Genomic DNA, 19,417 nt, shown 5'->3' on the forward strand with positions numbered 1-19,417 from the left:
GGCGCCCAGCCTCGGGGACAGACAAGCATGGGGTGGGCCATGGCAGCAGGCTCCAGAACATACCTTCAGGGCAAGGGAGTAGCCATGGGCAGCTGAGGCCAAAGGGCTGCTGTCCCCATCCTAGGAACTGAGCCACAAGCTCAGAGCACACCTAGGGCTTTGGGACAGGGCCTCACCCAGAAGGCCCCTCGGGACTCAGAGCTGGGCAGCCGGCCCCTTCCCACCCCATTTCTGTTTCCTCCACCTGCCTCTGGTCCACTATGCTGTCATGACAGGGCGGGGGACTGAGGTACAAGTCAGAACACCTGGGCCTAAGCCCCACACCTTCCTGCCTCCGTGTTCTTTGGAGAGTCACCTGGCCCGAGTGCCTGACTCACAGTTAAGGAGCCTCGGAGCTGCAAAGTGGGCCGAATGTTAGCAGTGTCCCTCCCTCGCCCAAATATGGTCCCAAGGGCCAGACTTCCCTCCTGCACTGTCCCCAAAGCAAATGACACCACCCACTCTCCCTACCCCCCCATACACATACATGCACATAGTAGCTCAAATGAATCACACAAGAAGGCCTGTTGATACTATGAGCTTTTAATCGGTATCTTCCTCCCTACAGCTGAGGAAGAAACAAGGCCGCCCCGCGCTGACCTTCTGCTTCGAAGGGGCTGAGGAGGGACCGGAGGGCAGCGGTAGAGCTGACAGTGGCTTTCCCGAATCCTTTATCTAGTGGTAGGTGGCTGGACCTGCACAGGAAGTCCGAAAACAAAAATCACCAACAAGCTGCCACATCCTCAAACCTGCCATCCCAGGCCTGGCACGGAGCCGCCCTCTGGGTGCCCGCGGCTCCCGAGGCCACCACCAGATGGGAGCATTGGGCAGCATTCCTTCCCTTCCCTCCCCTCCCCTCCCCTCCGCAGGCCTGCCTCCCCTCCTCCCTCCTTCCTCATTCCTTCACCAGCCCCTTCTCTGCCTGCTTTCCCCCTCTTTTATTTCTTCTCCTACCAAAACAGATCCTGGGGCTTCTGACTGCTTTATGTCCAGGGAAGCCGGTGACAGATGAAAGCACCCTGACTGTCAACTGGGACCCTTTGATATCTGGGAGGGCCAGCCAAGGGTCTGCTGCTGGGGGAACCCCCTGGGTCTGGACACTGTGTTCAGCCTTTGTGAGCGGGGCAGTGACTAACAGCTCTCTGTGGTCCTAGCACCTGGCACCCAGTAAATGTTCAGAAAATGACTGTTGAGTTGGACTGAACAGAACTGAATTAATAAATCAGCCATCAATAAACCAATCAATAAAGTCAAGGAGGTAAAACATGAGAAACATGTATTTATTCTGCTGGTGGCCTCAGAGACCACAGGGCCAACTTGACCGAAGCACAGGCTGACCAGCACCCAAGGGCACCTGCCTAGTGGCCTCCACTCAGGGCAAGTCATGTGCTGGGCTGGACCATGCCCCTGCTTCCCACTTCTCATGACCCCGAACGTGAAGTGGCTCTGCTCGTAGTGGTCTAGGGGGCTGTGGGGAATGTGTCCCGTGAGCCCCTGGGCCCTCCTTTCTCTCCTCACCTACCCCTTTTGGAAACCCATTCATTCCATGCTTCCTGTGACCACCCTGCAGCTGCCATCTCTAGAACCCTGGTGGGAGGCTGGCTAGGGGAGGGCGGCTGGGGGCGGGGGGGGGGGGGGCAGTGTGTGTGTGCGGGGAGGTGGCCAGCAAAGAGAGGATAATAATGCCCGAGGCGATTGGTCGTTAGGAATATTTTGCAAGTGTCTATTGCCTTCTCCTTTTGTCCCCCTCAGCTAAGAAAGATGAACCCCTTATTGAACCCAAAGAACAGAATTTGATCTAAGATGCTCCGGCGGCTCTTTTCTGATTGATACTCCTCTTCTGGCCTATGACTGTGGAATCTGACCTTGCCCAGTTTGCTAACTGAGGGGCGTCAGGGTGGGCAGGTGGGAGAGGTGGGAGAGGGCAGGGGGAAGCCAGGGAGAGGGCGGGGAGGGGGCTTCAGTGTGAGCCCAGGAACTCCTTGAGGACGTCGCAGGTCTTCTTGTGCAGGACCTCGCGCAGCTTCCTGACCCGCCGGGTGCTGGATGCTCCCACGAAGCTGTCGGGCCTCAGCATGGCCATGCCACCGTCCACCTCTCCCATGATGATGAGCGGAGTCTCGCCCACTGTCACATTGGGGCAGGGGCATGTCCAGTCCACATGGAGCAGCGTGACCTCCAGCGGCTCCCGGCCCAGGAACTTGAGGCCCATCTTCTCATCCTTCAGGACCTCGTCTACAGTTACCAGAGCCCGTCCCGAGTCAGGCTCCTCGGTCAGCTCAGAGACCCGGCCCAAGATGACAAAGTCACTCCGACAGAAGCTGGTCACAAGCTTCTGCCTGGGCTTGCAGGCCTGGCAGCGCTGGTTCCCCCAAGGGAAGGGGCAGGACTCCTCACAGGCCTCTCGGCTCTCAAAGTTGTTCCCGTTGCCCTCGCAGCCCCCGTAGACGAAGGACTGGCACTGACCTGCCTGGCTGTTGTAGGCCCAGCGCGGCGCGTAGGCCTTGCAGGGCCCCTGCAGGGCAGGCAGGCTGCACACGGCCAGCGGCCCGCTCATGCAGGCCAGCATGCAGGCCTCGTAGGTCTCGAAGTGGTTGCGGTTGCGGTGGCAGTGGCCAAAGGTGAAGGTGAGGCAGTTGTTGGCCTGGGCGTCAAAGTGCCAGCGGGTCTGCTCCTCGCCGCAGTCCTCGCTGTCGGGGGGCTTCAGGCACTCGGCCGTGGGGAAAGCTGTGCCGTTGGGGCTGCTCTCCGCGGTGGCTGCGGCCTGGCCCCCCCTGACCACCGACAGCGGGAAGTCAGCGCGCAGGACACCAGCAGCATTCCGCGCTGTGCAGGTGTAGATGCCGGCGTCCTGGAGCTGGGCGTTATAGATGACCAGCTGGGCAATGTTGGTGACTACCACGTTGCCACGCACGTGGTTGGGCCTCATGACCACATTCTCCCGGTCCTCCAGCTGCTTCTCCCAGGTAATGTCTGGCCGGGGCCGGCCCACCACATCACAGAGAAAGCTCACCGTCTCACCCACGGTCACCGACTGGTGCACGGGGTGGTTGAGCAGAGCTGGGGCCACCATGTCTAGCCCAGGGGTCTCCGGGGAGGCTGTGGTAGGCTGCACGGTGGTCTCCGGTGGCGGGGGACTGGTGTTGGGCCAGGTAAAGTGATAGCGGCAGGTGACCACGACCAGTGTGATGCCCTTAGAGCAGGCCTCGGCATCCATGTAGCAGCGGTTATAGTAGGTGAGGCCGTCCGAGGCGCAGGTGAAGCTGGGCTCCTTCTCACAGCGATCTTTGCACTTGCACACGGGCTGGCCGTCCCAGATGTCACACTCAGAGCCCTGCTGCAGACACATGAAGTGGTCGCACGTGGCCTCCTTGGGCATCCCCACCGGGCCCCTCTTCCCTTTCACATCCATGTAGCGGGCTGCCACGCAGCTCTTGGTCCCACACACGTTGGGGCAGCACTTCTCATAGGTCTCACACTCCTGGAGAGAGCCAAACCGAGAGGCCTGAGCGAGGAGAAGGAACAGAGGGCTGGGTTCCCCCACCCTACCCCACTGTTCTGTGGAGGGGAACAAATAGGTGTTCATCTATCATGAGCAAAATGTTTTGATAATAATAGCAGAGCACCTGCTATTTCTTTGCCAGGCCCTCTTCCAAGAATGTTTACATTTGTTAACTAAGTTAATGCTCATCACAAGCCCATGAGGTGGGTTATACCATTATCCTCACTTCACAGATGATGATAAATAACTGAGGTACAGAGAGGTTAGGTAACTTGCCCAAGGTCACACAGCTGGTAGTGTGGGAAGAGGCTGGCCACATCCCTCTTACTACAGTTTCACAGATGAGAATGCAGAGCCTCGGAGAGGTGATGCCCAGTGCACAGGGCTGGGACATGGTAGAAAAGGGTGTCAAGTTGCAGATGGGTGGAATTCTAAAATGAGTTTTTCTTCCATATCACGTATATCATGTAGTGACCACAGATGAGGTCTAGGTGGGAACAAATGCCATTTTGTCTTTTTTCCATTGGGGTGAGGATGCCCTGGCAGAATTGAAGAGGTCACACCAAACACTGAGAAGGAAAAGTGGGACAGAGGTCTACATACACTTTAGAAACAGTGGCTCTGATGAGGCCTACATCTGTCCAAAGCCAAGAGGAAGGGCAGGTGAGACAGGCCTGGGATGCCAGGTCCACCACCATGGGCCATGCCAGACCCTGGTGCCCAGTTCCAATGCAGGGGACATTTCATGGGGAAATCAACAAGGGAAAAAGTCCCCTTGGGTGTCAAAGATTGGCAACCCGTCAGAGGACTTACAAGACTGTAATTCCCTCTGAGTCTCTGTGGAGCCACGTAGGCATTAGTTTAATTCCTAGAAATTAGCAGCGTGCTCAGGGCAGACACAAACAAAAATTTCACATGGTGTTTTCGACAATAACACAAAGTACCCACTGGGCCGGCAGGCACCGCACCTAATCCTCCGCCCTGGTAGTAGCTCTGTGAATTACTCCCCACTAGGGCTTGCCTCTTGTGGTTCTGACTTTTCTTTCAGCCTCTTACATTCCAGATCAGCTAAGAGGGGGAAAGATCCCCCACCCGGCCTATGCGGAGTCTGCCTGCCCGGCTTGTTTACTGTTTTTCCCTCTCAGCTCAGAATGGGGACTTTGTTTCGCAGCCCTTGCTTGGCATAGGCTTCTAGGCCTCACCAGGGGAGGCTTTGGGACAGGGATGGGCAGATCTCAGAGCTGGGGTCTGAGGGAGAAAGAGCCAGTGGGGGATTGAGCAGAGAGAACCTGCTTCTCAGCCAGAGCGTCATTCCATTTCCTGAGAGACCCTGGCCCCAGAAGCTCCTCAGGACTGAGAGGTCCATGGCAGGCTGGGTTCTCAGGGACCACGCGGAGGGTATTTTTGGACATGAGAAACCCGGAGGGGAACCTTAGAACAGTTTTCCTTAAGGGCCCAGAATGTACTCATAGGTTATCTGAGTCTCCAGCCCCACACAGGTGTCTCCTTCCCAAGACACACAAAATCAGCCAGAGTCTCACGGTCCCCAAGCCCAACCCGACTGATCAGGCCCACGAAACAGGCTTCCCTGCAAATGTAGCCACTGACGACAGCATGACCCCAGTGAGATGGGAACGCTCTGCCACCCCTCCCCACTCCTTATCTCCCTTCCTGTCCACACCACCACTGCTCACTGGCAGCTTTCAGCCGGAGAGGCCTGAGAATGGGTCCCGGGGCACTGTGAGGCAGGCGCCACTCTCTCCAGGGTGGGTCCTGTGCTCTCCTGGAGGTTACATGAGTTTGGCAGAGGGAGCACCAGTGCCTCTCACATTTTCTGGTGATGTCTAGCTCCGCCCTGAGCCCCAGGAGCTGGCCAGGCTGGCAGGAAGTGCCTCTGCCCAGAGAGGTGCCAGGTACCAGCAGGCCCTTGACTGCTGGGGGAAGTGGCAAGAATGACCCTTGGACTCAGGAGCTGGGAGAGAAGTGCCCTGTTTGCTGCAGGGTGCTCTGATGAGAGCAGAAGGGAGGACTGCGAAATCTGACAGGTTGAAACTTGGTCCACTGCCTTCCCAGGAACACCCAGAGAGGGTGTCTATTCAAAGCTGTTCCTGTCCACCCTCTTTGCCAGCCTGGTCTGCTCTTAGTGTCAGGGTGCAAACCCCTTGGGAGATGGTCTGGAGGCCGGGTGAAGCCTCAGCTTTGTTGTCAGACAGACAAACGTGGGTTCTGAGCCCACCCCTGGCCATGGGACCTTGTGCTGCGCACTGCACCGTCCTGAGTGTCTGTTCTCACCTGTCAATGGGCTGCTGATGCATGTACCTGGCTGGCATAGTCCTGGCTCAAAGCAGCCCTCAGCAAACAGGACACTAGGAATTCGAGGATTCTCAGTCCCTCATGAACTTGAACATCACACTCACCTCTTCTTCTGGGCCTCAGAGTTAGACATCACACCCTGTTTATCTCCATGTGGCCTGGGGCCTGAGTGACTTCATGCTCCTGGGCCCCACAGGGCACTTCTGAGCTGTCCCCACCCCACAGCTCCCATTCTCCCTCACTAACACACTCACTCGGTCCATCTCAGGCTTCCAGATTTCCACTCACCTGGTCCGTCTCACACTCCCGCTTGCAGGTGCTCTGAGCATCCACCCAGAGGTTGGGGTTCATGTCGTTGGGGCAGATGCCAGCATGGGAATAGCGGATGGGTGGCAGTGCCAGGCCTCTCGGGGGCACCCCGAGGAGCAGCAGGAGCACTGCCACCTGCCCCCAGCGGGAGCAGAACCAGTGGCATCCCAGGGCCCACATGGTGCGGTCTGCAGTGGCCAGAGGCCTCCCGTGTGACGCTGCCAAGGGCTGGGGCCCACCCGGGCCTTCTCCTTCTTAGGGGCTGCAGGCACCTGCCCTCACCCCTGCCCCCCAGTAGGCTTCCTTGCTGCTGGTAAGGTTGCAGCTGCCGAGGCTGCCTCCACCAAGTCAGTGGAGCCCACTGGGTTGTGTATAGCTACAGAGAAAAGAAAGATCTTTGCAAGGAAACCCCTCTCCTGAAGTGTGCAGGGAGAGGAGCCCCAGCAGGGGCCGGCCTGGATTTATATCCTGGGCGCCACCCGAGTGGGAGCGAGCTAACCTGATGCCTGTCACAGGCAGGCTGCTGGCTCCTCTGTCCCGTGGCTGATCACAGACTTGTTGCAGAAGGGGAAAAAAAAAGCTGGAAGCAGTTTAGGCGGCGTATCTGGCACGGTGGGACACCTGCTTGTTTTTGACTCCAGGAGGCCTTTAACCCCTTCAAGGGCCAGAAATGGCATGTGCTTTGAGGGGAGCTGGCTCCGGGACACGCAAGCTCACTGTAAAGGAGCGGTTTGTTTCCCTTTCCCCCACCTCCTCGGCCGGGCCCCCTCCTCCCCTTGGCCACCTCTGAAGAACACACAATCGCTTGTTACAAGGAGGGACCTGCAGCCGCAGGGTTAGCATCGCCCAGCCGATAGTACATTTGAGAGCAAATGACGTGGAAAAACAACAAGTTCACGGCCATTCCAGGGCGGGCCTGAGCAGCGGCTGTGCTGTGTAAGCCGACTCCCACCCAGCACCAGGTCCCTTTGTGGGGGGTATGCGCACCGACAGCTTTCTATCTCTCTGTCCCGGGCAGTTTGCTTCTCAAGTTCCAACTTCAGTGAATTTTCCCCAAATCATTCCAGACAAACATACCAGATATGCTCCGGCTACCCAGCTGCGGGGACATATCACATTCCTCGCTCCTCCATTGACACGCTCGTGGCTCCAAGAAGACCTACGGGTGTCTCAGGGTGGCGCTGGGCAGCCGAGCTGCTCTCAATATGGCTTGATGGCTGTGTTCAGTGAGCTCTTTGGGGTGCCAGGCAGTTTTCAGTTGTCTCATTTATCCCCCACTTTACAAAGAAGAAGGTACATGAACAGAGAGCAAGGCACTTGCCCAAGGTCACCCACGGTAACTAGTAATACTAATTGCTAATATTTACTGGGTTCCTCATAAGTGCCAGGTTCTCGGTATGCATCGTCTCATATAATCCTCACAAACTGTACAGTTATTTTATTATTTTTTAAAATGTATTTTTATTGATTTTAGAGAGAGGAAGGGAGAGGGAGAGAGAGATAGAAACATCAATGATGAGAGAGTTGTCATTGATCGGCTGCCTCCTGCACACCCCCGGTTGGGAATCGAGCCCGCAACCCGGGCGTGTGCCCTGACCGGGAATCGAACCACAATCTCCTAGATCCTAGGTCAGTGCTCAACCGCTGAGCCATGCCCGGCCAGGTTGTACTGTTATTTTAGAGTTGAGGAAAGGACGCACAGAGAGGCTAAACAACTTGCCAGTGTCACACAGCTACATGACTCCACCATTAATATGGGAAATGGGAATACCAGCTTGCCAGGTGTAGGCGGGGACCTCTGAAAACCACTCCCCGGACCCCCATCTGTCAGAACTGCTGCCCACGTACATCCCAGACTCTGATTTTTACAGGCTGGACAAGAGGTTTATGAAACACCAGGGGCTGTATTTGTCGAGGGGGCGGGAAAAGGGCCAGAAGCTGCTGGGGGTGGGAGTGATTTCCCTCCTGTTTGGCAGGAAATGGCTCCTATCTAAAATGTCACTCGATCCCCAGGGGGTAAGAGATGGGGAAACAGATTCCTGGAAGAGAGAGGCACCTTTTCAAGGTCAAACCATAAAGGGTTTGGGGAGCAGCATCTGAGCCGCTGTGTCCCAAGGATGGTGGACGGGTGGGCACAGCACATGTCAGAGCCAGAAGGGACCCAGAAGGTTCCCAGCAGTGCTCTCATTTTACAGATGGGAAAACTGAGTCCTGAATCCAGTCCCTTCCTTTCCCGGGTCCACTCTCCCCTGCAGGGCTACAGTTCACCATCCAATTTGACCATGACCTTTTTTTCCTACCCTGCAGGCCTTTTCCCCACCTCCCGGGTGGTGTGCTGGCTTCTCCGCACCTGAGCCAATTCCTTCCCATCGTGTGGGTCATTCTGCAAGATCTGTCTTTTCTGCTTATGTCAAAGAGTTAATGAAGGGTGTCAGATCCTAATCCTCTAAATTACTGGAATAAACTTCCCTGCGAGGCCAGCCCCAGTAATGAAGCCAGACAGCGGGCGACGCCGGTTGCTTTGAATTCCCTGTAATTTCATAAACCCGTGTTCCAGCTGCTCCAAGTGCGGCCTCGGCACACTCTGACGAACGGGGTTCGTGCAGCCTCCTTTGATATCACAAAGGCAAATGGACAGTGACACATTTCTAAGCAGGACTCAGAAAAATTTTCACAGCCCCATTACGTGAGGACAAGTATCCAGGGATAGGAGGCTGATTTCTAGGGAGTCACTTGAGAGCATTAGAGGGGATGGGGGTGGGGTGGGGGGAAAGGAGGGACACAACAGAAGTGGGAGAGAGGGGGAGGGGCAGTCAGCAGAGCAGGGACAGCTGTCCTCCTAGCCCGCTGCTCCAGGTTGATGCAGAAAGCCCTCGCCCAGCTCCAGCTCCGTCCTGTCAGAGCCTGGGCCTCTCTGTCCCAGGGCCCCTCTCCTGGCCATTCTGCTCTGAGGACTCTCAAAACAGCGTCAGGGAAGAGGGGCCCTAGAACCCTCCAGCTCTCCCTTTCAGCCCTTCCAAGTCTCCCACCAAAACACAGCTCAGAATAATAAATAACATCTGATCAGGGCTCGGAGCCCACACAGCGTTTTCACCGACATCATCGCTGCTGACCCTCCCGCCAGCCCCAGGAGGGAGCCGGGAGAGGTTGCTGTGAGCTCTGGTGTATCAGAAGAAACCGAGTCACAGAGAGGTTAGGCTGGGCCTGCCCGGGATCCCCAGGCTCGCGGCCTCCTCTCACAGACCCCCGTCCTGTGCTCTTTACACAACCCCGTGCAAGCTTCTAGCCCTGCCAGAAAGGCCCCCGCCGGCCCCGCCTGTTTATAAGCTGTTCTGGAAGCACTTTGAAGTCCCTTCCTCCTGGGCCCCTGCCTCCCACAGTCCTCTGGTCCAGGCTCTGTCTGACTCTGTCTCCCTCCAACTCTTCTATGGTAGCATGGACCTCACCCTTACCAACCTCTGGAACCAGATGAGGGCTTGGCTGCCCACTTCCACCATCCAGCAGGCTACCTCTTCTCCTAGAGCTGGTCTCTGGGGAGTGGAGCCTGGGCTGAGTGGGCCTGACCTTGGGGTGTCCTTTGCCTACCACCCTCCCCAAGGACATTGGGCACAGCTAGGTCAGAAAGAGGGCTGGGCTCTGACTTCATCTCAGAAGAGCCTCCAGCCCGCACCACTGTTGAAGGGCAGAGGGACCATAGACCCTTCACACCCTCCAGGGTGGTTTCAAGGCCTAGTCTAGGTGCAGCTGACAGGAAGTCACCCAGGACAGTGAACTCTGGGTGATCCTTGACCTCAGGTTCACCCTTAGCATAACAATGCCTGAGCCACTAGAGCCTTGACAGGACAACAGAGCTGACACCATTTCCCAAATTGGCCGGGCCTCTCCCCTCTGATGACCTCAGGCACACAGGTGGTGGGGATGCCTGGAGACCCGTGGGGATGCCTGGAGACCTACGGAGATGCCACACCAGCATCTCAGATGTCATGTCACTCACGCACAGACCAAACCTCTTACATCTCAAAGCATCTCCTCCCTCTTTTCCTACTTGATGTTTTTTTTAAAAAATGTTTTTATTGATTTTTGTTGTTTTAGAGAGAGGAAGGGAGAGGGAGTAAGAGGGAGTAACATCGATTGGCTGTCTCCTGCACGCCCCCTACTGGGGGATGGACCCCTGACCGGGAATCAAACTGCCAACCTCTCGGTCAGGGCACCTACTTGATGTTTCTGAAAGCACCTACTAAGTGCTAAGTTCTGGATACATAGAGATAGATGCAGTCCTTGTTCACAGAGAGGACATGGTCTTGGCTAGAAAACAAGCATGCAAGAGCATGATAGAAGAGTAAACGCTGTCTTGGGGTCTTACAAGTGCTGGGAGCAGGGAGGAAGGAGAGAGGCCTAGGGTTGCTGTTGAGCAGCCATGACCTGGGTGGGTCTTAAAACCTGAGCAAGAGTCTACAAGACAGAGCAGAGAAGGCGGTTTCCTACACTTCTTGTACAGGCCTGGCCCACAGCACAGCCTACTCAGCCAAGGCCTTCCCTCCTCGGGGCCCAGGCCTCCAAAAAGGGGAGGTGAGAGGGAAGCCAGTAGGTTTAGGATACGGGGTGGGGGTGGGAGCTGTAGGTCTTGCTCCCGCATGGGGCAGTCCCAGCAAAGTCAAACCAGCAGCCCATCCTGGTCCCCCCTGCTTGGGCCCCCAGACCCAAGACAGCCACGAGTTCTCCCAAATGGATGGGAGAGGCCAACACCCTGGGAGTCTCCCTGCCCTGATCCTGTCATTTAAACATATTTGGGGAGGAAGAAGGATTTGAGAAGCAGGGATTGGGGTTCTGGGGAGAAGTCCTTAGTGAGGGTGCTCAGCCGAGTTCTCAGAAGGCCTGGGCTGCCTCAGCTAAAGGCGGTGATTAGTCAGACCCAAGCCAGGGAATTCAATAAAGCTGGCTGCTCATTACCCAGCTGGGGACCCCCTGCCCGAGCGGCTGTGGGCCTGGGTTACATTACAGGGCTGTGTGAACTCTCCCCTCCAAGTGAGACGGCACCGGGCCTTGGAATAATTATGGGGCCTCAGCAGATGGTGGAGGCGGATGGACCGGGAGGCCTTCGACTGTGGGACACGTGACCCACCCGCATCTGTGCAGAGCAGGACATGGGAGGGTCCACGCTGAGCCCCAGGGAAGGCAGCACTGAATCAAGATCTAAGAGTTGTGGGGTTGGCCGTGGTGGGGCATGACCCAGCGTCTTGGGCTAGCACGGCCTCCTTTAGACTCTGGCCTGAGCCAGGGGGGCTTGCTGGTGGGGCCCAGCCTCTGGAGGCTGCAGTACAGTGTCTGATCGGACCTATGTGTTATGAAGCAAGAACAGGAGACACAACTTCTGGCTCAACACAATTCTGGACACCTTCAAGCCCTCTAATGCCTCCCTGGAAAGGAGGGCATCAAGGTGCTCGGTGGATTTCAGCCCCATGTCAGCCCCCAACCCACTTGGGATGCTCCGCGGTGCTTAGGTTGAGCACCGTGCAAGGAGTCAGGACTCCTGGGTTTCACTGTGGTCTGCCATCAACCCACTGTGCGACCACCTCTGTGTCCCTGTCAGAGGCCCCTTTCAGTTCCCTCCTCTGCGATTCCGTGTCCTGACTCCTCCCGTTTGCCTTGATGGAATCTGCTTTCCATAGCCCCCAGCAGCTCTCAGCCAAGACAAACACGGGAGAGAAGAAGCTAGAAGGCTGCAGGGATTCCGGGCTGGTGTCAGCTCCACAGCTCTGCTCCGCTGGGCAGGGAGCAAGGGCCCGTTTCCATCTTCCCCAGGCCTGGGGGTTCAATAGGAATGCTACAAACAGGGGTATGGCCTCCCTCCCACGCAGGCCTCCCCATTCTAGAAGCTTCCCCTGGCTACTCACCTCTCCACACTCTCGAGCTCCTGCCCTCCCTCTGCCTTCCTGTTCTCTTCCTTGGATGAGAGAGAAATGAGAAGGTCTCAGACTCTTGGGTCTCCCTGCTTACTCGCACGCTGCTGAGCAAAGGGGCGTGTGTTCTCTAAAAACCAACGCATCCCTAATGCTCATTTTAACAGCGCAAAATGTACAACGCTGAGAAACAGGCCTTTCCCTGGCGGACAATTACTTCAGGTCTTCTGGCTTAAAGATGGCTTCCCCAAATCGTCAAGCTGAAGACCAAAGCATTTCACCTGGACCACCACGAACTTCTGCCTCAGTTGACTTCTCCAGTCCTATCTTCTGCTCCTCTCTCTCTCAAACTCTGGAAGCTGCCATTTGCTCTTTCCGATCTTCCACAGCCGCACACACTTCTCCCCTCAGCCCTCACGGACGCTGTCCTCTGCCCTGGGGACCCTCCCTTCCGCCGGCCAGTCCACCTCCTCCTGGACACCTGCCTCACAGCCCATCTTAGCAGCTGCATCTGTCCGGGGGCCTTCCTGACCTCAGAGGCTGAGGAGGGCCCACGCCACTCTCCCTGGGGGGTTCTTGGTACAGTTTTTAAAATGAAAAAGCAAAACAAAAGGCCAGAAGTGGGTTACCACCTGTGCTAAGGTTTAAACACTTAGCCCTGCCAGGACCAATCTCTGTGCCTATGGGTGTACTGGAGGGAGAATAAAGTAAAAAATCCACATTTCAGCCTGGGCGGGCGTAGCTCAGCAGTTAAGCATCAACCTAGGACCCAGAAGATCGCGGTTCGATTCCCGGTCAGGGCACATGCCTGGGTTGCAGGCTCAATCCCCAGTCGGGGGGGTGCAGGAGGCACCCGATCAGTGACTCTCTCATCATTGATGTTTCTATCTCTCTCCCTCTCCTTTCCTCTCTGAAATCAATAAAGATATAAAAAATAAATAAAATAAAGTGCTTCATTAAGTCCACCAATTTAATACCTGGTGCTATTTTCACCGACAACAGAAGGAAGGGAGGCTGGTGTCAAGTGAGGCCAGAGCTTTGGTGATAAGTTCAAGTCTACAGACCCAAGTTTGGGTCAAGACTGGACCCCAGATACTGAGGTAAGTGGTGGAAAGAATGTTTAGGTGCAAAGGTGAATTACAACATACCGAACATTGAGACAATTTTAGGGGGTGCTGGGCCAGCCCCAGGGAAAGAAAGTGGTCATTCAATCATTATTCATTCAATAAAATTTATTTTATACCTGCCATGTGCCAGACATTGTACAAGGCATTGATGATACAAACCAGCTATATTCAACCAGTGTGCTATAAGAATTGTAAAATACCTGACTATTTGTCAGGGACACTGACCTCTTTTCCCTTAGATTGTCAAATAAAAACATGACAACAGCCTGCACAACACTAGTTGTCAAGTGTGAATGAATCCAAATCATACCTTTTTTTTTGTCACATCGGCAAAAAATATATATTTTGGTGCGCCACAGAATTTTGGTAATTAGTCTATGTGTGCCATGAGGTGAAAAGGTTGAAAATCGCTGAGCTATAGTGTTTGCCCTCAGGAGGTATACAGTCTAGGTGTAGAGAAAGGTGTAGAACAGCTCATTGTATATACACAAGGATCCAGCTAAAGCTGGTGCACGCTGGGAAGAAATCCAGGAGGCCAGGGTATAGGAGGAGGGAAGAGTGAGTCAAGCGGAGGAAAGAGGGTCTAGCTGAGGTGAGGAGAGTCTTAGCCAGGGCAATGGCAAGGCTGATGTGCCTGGAGCCCTGAAAGAGAGAAAAACAGCCGGTGGCTGAGGCGGCTAAGGTAGGCAGGCGCTAGGCCCTGCTGCTCATGGACTGTGGTGAGTTTTCACTTAACGTTAAGGCTGGACTTTGCCACTGAAGCTCTGAAAGGTGGCAAGTATCAGACATAGAAAAAGGTGACAGGTAGGAAGGCAGGCAGCCCACATCGAGGCCACTGAGCCCTGGGGTGGAGCGCTCTCAGGTAGGCCTGGGTTCCTATCACACATGAGGGTGGGAGGCCGGGCGGGGGGCTGAGGCTGGGCAGGGCAGCGGAGGACCGAGGACATGCAGACCATGCCTGTGTCCTGGAAGTGAGTGTGGCTGGCAGAGCGATGGCTGGAAGCTGTGACACGCAGGCCAGTGTCTGCCCTCTGCTTTCTTTTTTTTTCTTTTTTTTAAAAATATATCTTTATTGATTTCAGAGAGAGGAAAGGAGAGGGAGAGATAGAAACATCAATGATGAGAGAGTCATTGATCGAGCCCGCAACCCGGGCATGTGCCCTGACTGGGACTAGAACCCTGATCGCCTGGATCCCAGGTCGACGCTCAACTGCTGAGCCACGCCTGGCAGGGCTGCCCTCTGCTTTCTTTCAGTTAATGAAAAAGAAAAATTTTCCAGGTAGGGCAGCACTGGCTTAGGAGAATGAAAACTGACTCTTGGGCCCTGGCCAGTTGCTCAGTGGTTAGAGTGTCGGCCCGCGGACTGAAGGGTCCTGGGTTCAGTCCCAGCCATGGGCATGTACTTGGGTTGCAGGCTCGATCCTTGGCCCCATCAGGGTACGTGTGGGAAGCAACCAATCGATGTGTCTCTCACATCCATGTTTCTCTCTCTCCCTCCCTTCCACTCTCTCTGAAAGCAATGGGGAAAATATCCTTGTGTGAGGACTGAAAAAAAAAACTGTTGTGTTTCATCACAACTTCCTCCAATCAGCTGAGGCTGAGAAAGGACCTTGGGTTTTGAGTGACTCAGGGGCCAGACCCTTGCCAGACCTCAGTGAAGGCTTTCCTGCCCACTGAACAATGGGACTTGTCAACTCCGTACAAACCTGTGGACTCCTTCTACCTAATCCAGAAGGCCAGAGGTCGGTGCTTAATTAGCACAACCACCATGACCCACCCCTTTGAGTTCCTCCTAAACTACTCAGTTAATTGCTCCCCTGTAGTGTGTGTTCTTTGTCGTTTTACTCTTGAACAGAAACTGATGGTCAAGATGGTCTCAAAGCAAAGACACCCAGCAGGGCTTTGGTGGCCAGAGCAGGTGAGAACTGAACCCAACAGCTGGAAGTCTTGCTCTACCCCACAGGGCAAAGGGCTGGTGGTGTCTGACAAGCCTTTAGGGGGCAGGTGCTGAAGGAGGGTCTGAGCTGAACTGAACCCACCTTTAATTTATGATTCTTGAAGAAGAAAACTTCTCTATGGCAGGGGTTCTCAAATGTTTTGATGGCAACCCACAGTAAGAAATACATTTTCCAGCCCCAGTTGGCTTGGCTCAGTGGTTAGAGCGTCAGCCCATGGACTGAAGCGTCCCAGGTTCGATTCCAGCCAAGGGCATGTACCTCAGTTGCAGGCTTGATCCCAGGCCCTGGTCAGGCCCATGTGTCTCTCTCACTCGATGTTTCTCTCTCTCTCTGTAAAGCAATGGAAAAAATATCCTCGAATGAGGATAAAAAAAAAAAAAGGAAATATATTTCTCACTGTGATTCAGTACACATATTCATATGCAAAACTGAAACAACGTTTTACAAAATAAATCTCAGTCTCAGCAGCAGGGCAGTGGGAGCAGGAGGTGCCTAGTCAAGGGAGTCAGCCCCTCCATAGGTTCAGGTTTCAACCCATAGGCAGCGACCTCGAATCTGCCAACCTGCTCAGTGTGGCCTCAGGTATGCAAGGGTCAGGGGGAGGCAAAGACCACACCACTGAGGTTAGAGGGCATTACAGTGTTGGGGTGAGGGTTCAGTGCCTAATCCCCTTCCCCTGGGATAGTGCAACTTGCATTGATCTCAGTGTCCCAGCCCCTCCCCCACTACAGAGACTTCTAGGAAGACAGACCCTGATTGAGGTGGGAGCTCAGGGCGGGCATCTCAGGGCAGGCTTTACCTCGCACCTTCCTCTCCAGGGTCCAGGCCATGGGGTCAAGCTGGCTGACTGGCCCAACACCCAGCCGCAGGTGGAGAAGTTGGACCAGGGAGAGAGGATGATCAGGCCCCCAGCAGCTCACCCATCACTGGGACAGTGGCTCCAGGTCTGGCTGCCTGGAGAAGAGAGGAAAAAGAAAAAGGGCCTGACTGCTTTCAAGGAGGAGAGGAAGGGCAGAGAGCGCATGTGTCAAGGAAAGGAACCCCGTCCACGAGTAAACTATGGGCGAATGAATGTTCTCGTCACCCACCCAATAAGGTGAGCCGCCCTTCCTTTCTGGTCCCATTCTCTCCATCTTCCATCCTGTTGCAACTGAGGAGGCGTCCCTCTGATTTATGGTCAATGCTGCCACCGGCGTGTGGGATCCCTAAGCTTCTCTCCCCTTCCTCCTTCTTAGGGACTTGATCCCATCAGTTATGCCTCCTCTCTCCCCAACACTCGCCTGCTCCTCTCAACTGGATCATTTCCATTAGTGCTCGGACACACTCAAGTCTCTCCCATCCTCAACGAGGAACGAAATCATTCTCTCGGTTTCGCTGCCCACCTCCGTTGACACCCATGCCCCTCTCCCCACCTTCAATCTGCGCTCTCTGTCCATTTTCTCACCTCCCAAGTTCAACCCACATATCACTTTTCTGCAGGCTCTGATCCAGCTTCCCACGCCTCACTGTGCTAACAAACCTGCTGCAAAGGCCACCAGTAGCTGGCATGGCCTAAAGGACACATCCAGTCCTGGTTTTCTCGATCTCTCTGCAGCATGTGACGTGTTGACCGCAGCTCTCACGAAATGCGCCTTTCCTGGCTTTCACCCACCTCCCTGGTAGCTCCTCCCCCTCTCCTTTCCCCAGACGTTGTCCACAGGGGTGTGTCAAGGCCTCATCTGTGACCCACGCTGCCCCTCCCCCTCACAGCCGGGGCCTTTCATTGCCGGCTGCACATTAGAATCAGCTGGGGAGCTTTTAAAACGTACCAGCACCTGGGCGCTCCCCTAATTAAATCAGAGTCACCAGAGTGGGGCCAGATGTGGTCGCTTTAAAAGCTCCCAAGTGATTCAGAAGGTGCAGCCAGGGTTTCAGTCCGCTGCCCTAGGTGACCTCCTTCCGAGCCTTATACGCACCAGCAGCTTTCAGGGTCGCATCTAGACTCCGAGACATCCAGAAACAGCTTTGCTTCCCGAAGGCACCTAGCCAGATGTCACCTCCTACCGGAAGCTGATCTCAGCTTTCGTAGGAGCTATTTCAGATTTTAACAAGTTTATTCTAATGGTTCTTCCTTTTACCTATGTATGATCTGCCTCTGCATTTCCATAATGGACTAATTAAGGAAGACCTTTTCTTTCTGGCCTAGGGAAGAACTTCATAGCATTTCCAGAGACATCAGTGAGGGGGGGAAAATCTAGAATGCTAAAATGCCTATGACCAAGTTACAATGCTTTGGTTTAGTTCTCTGCTTTGTTCTGTTTAAAAAATAAAAAAAAAAAGAGTGGTGGAGTCCCTGCTTCCTGATTCCCTGACCTGGGAAACTGTCCTGCTCGTCCTGCTGGTCACATTTATCACACTGGAGTCTAATGTCTCCCCAACCAGACTTCAAGGCCTTTGAAGGCAGGAACCGTGTCTTCGTCACCACTGTCTCTCCCATGCCTAGCATGGTGCTTGGCAGAGAGTCAAGTTTTGTTGAATGAGTGAAGGAATGTAATTTTATAGATGTAGCTCTCAGAATAAGCCACCACGCCGGTTGGTTCTCCTGAATGGATTCAGAGAGGGGACAGGAGCTCTCAGCCTCAAGCTGTGAGCGGAAGGCAGACCTACACTGTCTGCAGAGAGTACATGCTCCTGCTCTGGGCATGAACTTAAAGGAGGGTCTTGTAGAGAATCCCGAGCCTGATGCACATGAGAATCACCTGGAGGGCCTGGGAAACGTGTCCTCACCCCACTGAGACAGAGAACTTGTCTTTTTTTTTTCTTTTTTTTTAATATATCTTTATTGATTTCAGAGAGAAGAAAGGAGAGGGAGAGAGAGAGAAACATCAATGATGAGAGAGTCATCGATCAAGCCCACAACCGGGCATGTGCCCTGACCGGGAATCGAACCCTGATCTCCTGGATCCCAGGTCGACACTCGACTGCTGAGCCACGCCCGGCCGGGCGGGAACTTGTCTTTTCACACACTCCCACTGGTTACAGACAGAACTGGGGAACACTCCCCAGTGTCCAACACTCCCCAAGGGCAAAGTTTCCATAACTCAAATATTTGGGAAATAAAATGAGGAAAAATTTTTTTGAATTGAGGTGAAATTCACATAACAGAGGCTGTCTTGTGAGCAACGGGAGCCAGTCAAGGGGGACAAAGGAGACAACTGACCTGTGTCCTTGGGAGTTGAAGGGCTGCTGAACTTACCAGCTGGGACCCGCCCTCCTTCCAGGCTTCCAGGCTTAGTCTCCTCTCCAACTGGCCTTCTATTATTCAGGTGGCAAGCCCCTCACCGTTCTGCTGGTGGCTTCTGCTCCCCTTTGCTCTGTCACTCTCCACTCGTGGCCTCCGGTCCCTGTTGGCTCTGTGCCTCCATGCAGCAGCTGCAGTCCCTCATCACTAGTTCAAGTCCCCACCCCACACTGGTTTTGTCATCACAGTCCCCTCTGTCTTGTTGGACTCCAACAGGGGGCTTGGAGCCACAGTGAAGCCCCATAGAACAGAGGAGCCAGGTGTGCACGCTGGGTATGAAATGGTGAAGCTGGGGCTGCTGCCGCAGGGAAGGAGAATTAACTTGGAGTTGGTGGCTCCCAGCCCAATGGGGAGACCTTTTTAGTTGCCACTGGACTGGAAAGTTGTTCTCTTCCTGCCATAAGTCAGGGCCATCCACACAGCTCCTATGACTAGAGGTGGTGCAGAGACAAAGCAGAGGAGCCCCCAGGGTGCAGGTCCCAAAAGCTAGGACTGGAGGGGGACCCCCTCAGGTTCCTCAGCTGGGCTGCTGTGGTCCTTTCCGTGGAAGGGTTTGGAGTTCAGACCCAAAATGCCCTCCTGGTTACTTGGAATTAATTGCGTAACTACTACAGTGTGCACATTTGCTTAGCTGTGTAGTGTCGTGCACAACGCTGGTCAGTCATTTTCCTAGAATCTTATATAGTCACCAAGTCCCCTGGCTAGACCCACCAGGTATCCTGACCATCCTCTGCCCTCTCTCTCTCCACCGTCCAGCCAGTCACCAACTCTCCTCGAGTCTACCGAGTAAAACACACACACAAACACATGTACACACATTAACACACGGATACATGCACACACACATGAACACAAGTGCACACATATAGACGTGTTTATATCTATCTACACACAAACACAAATACATGTACACATATGTGCTTTAACACACATACACATGCACACACATATACACACAACAGCCTTGACTCCCCTCCCTGGCTTCTCGA

General features: G+C 54.6%; 1 protein-coding gene across 2 annotated transcripts; it reads right to left on the reverse strand.

The window, feature by feature from the left end:
• Positions 1 to 561: 561 nt before the first annotated feature.
• WFIKKN2 (WAP, follistatin/kazal, immunoglobulin, kunitz and netrin domain containing 2) lies at positions 562 to 7,314 on the reverse strand. Of its 2 annotated transcripts, none has more exons than XM_081161470.1 (2): positions 6,143 to 7,314; positions 562 to 3,520 (listed from the first exon to the last, which is right to left on the reverse strand). In XM_081161470.1, the coding sequence occupies exons 1-2, from the start codon at positions 6,341 to 6,343 to the stop codon at positions 2,000 to 2,002; spliced, it is 1,722 nt and encodes a 573-aa protein (XP_081017596.1). In that variant the 5' UTR covers positions 6,344 to 7,314; the 3' UTR covers positions 562 to 1,999. The 2 variants fall into 2 exon arrangements, with proteins under 2 accessions (XP_081017596.1, XP_081017597.1); XM_081161471.1 differs by having other exon boundaries at positions 575 to 3,520; positions 7,241 to 7,308.
• Between the last annotated feature and the right edge of the window lie 12,103 nt (positions 7,315 to 19,417).

Source organism: Miniopterus schreibersii, assembly GCF_964146895.1.
Source record: "Miniopterus schreibersii genome assembly, chromosome: 16".
NCBI classification, from domain to species: Eukaryota; Metazoa; Chordata; class Mammalia; order Chiroptera; family Miniopteridae; genus Miniopterus; species Miniopterus schreibersii.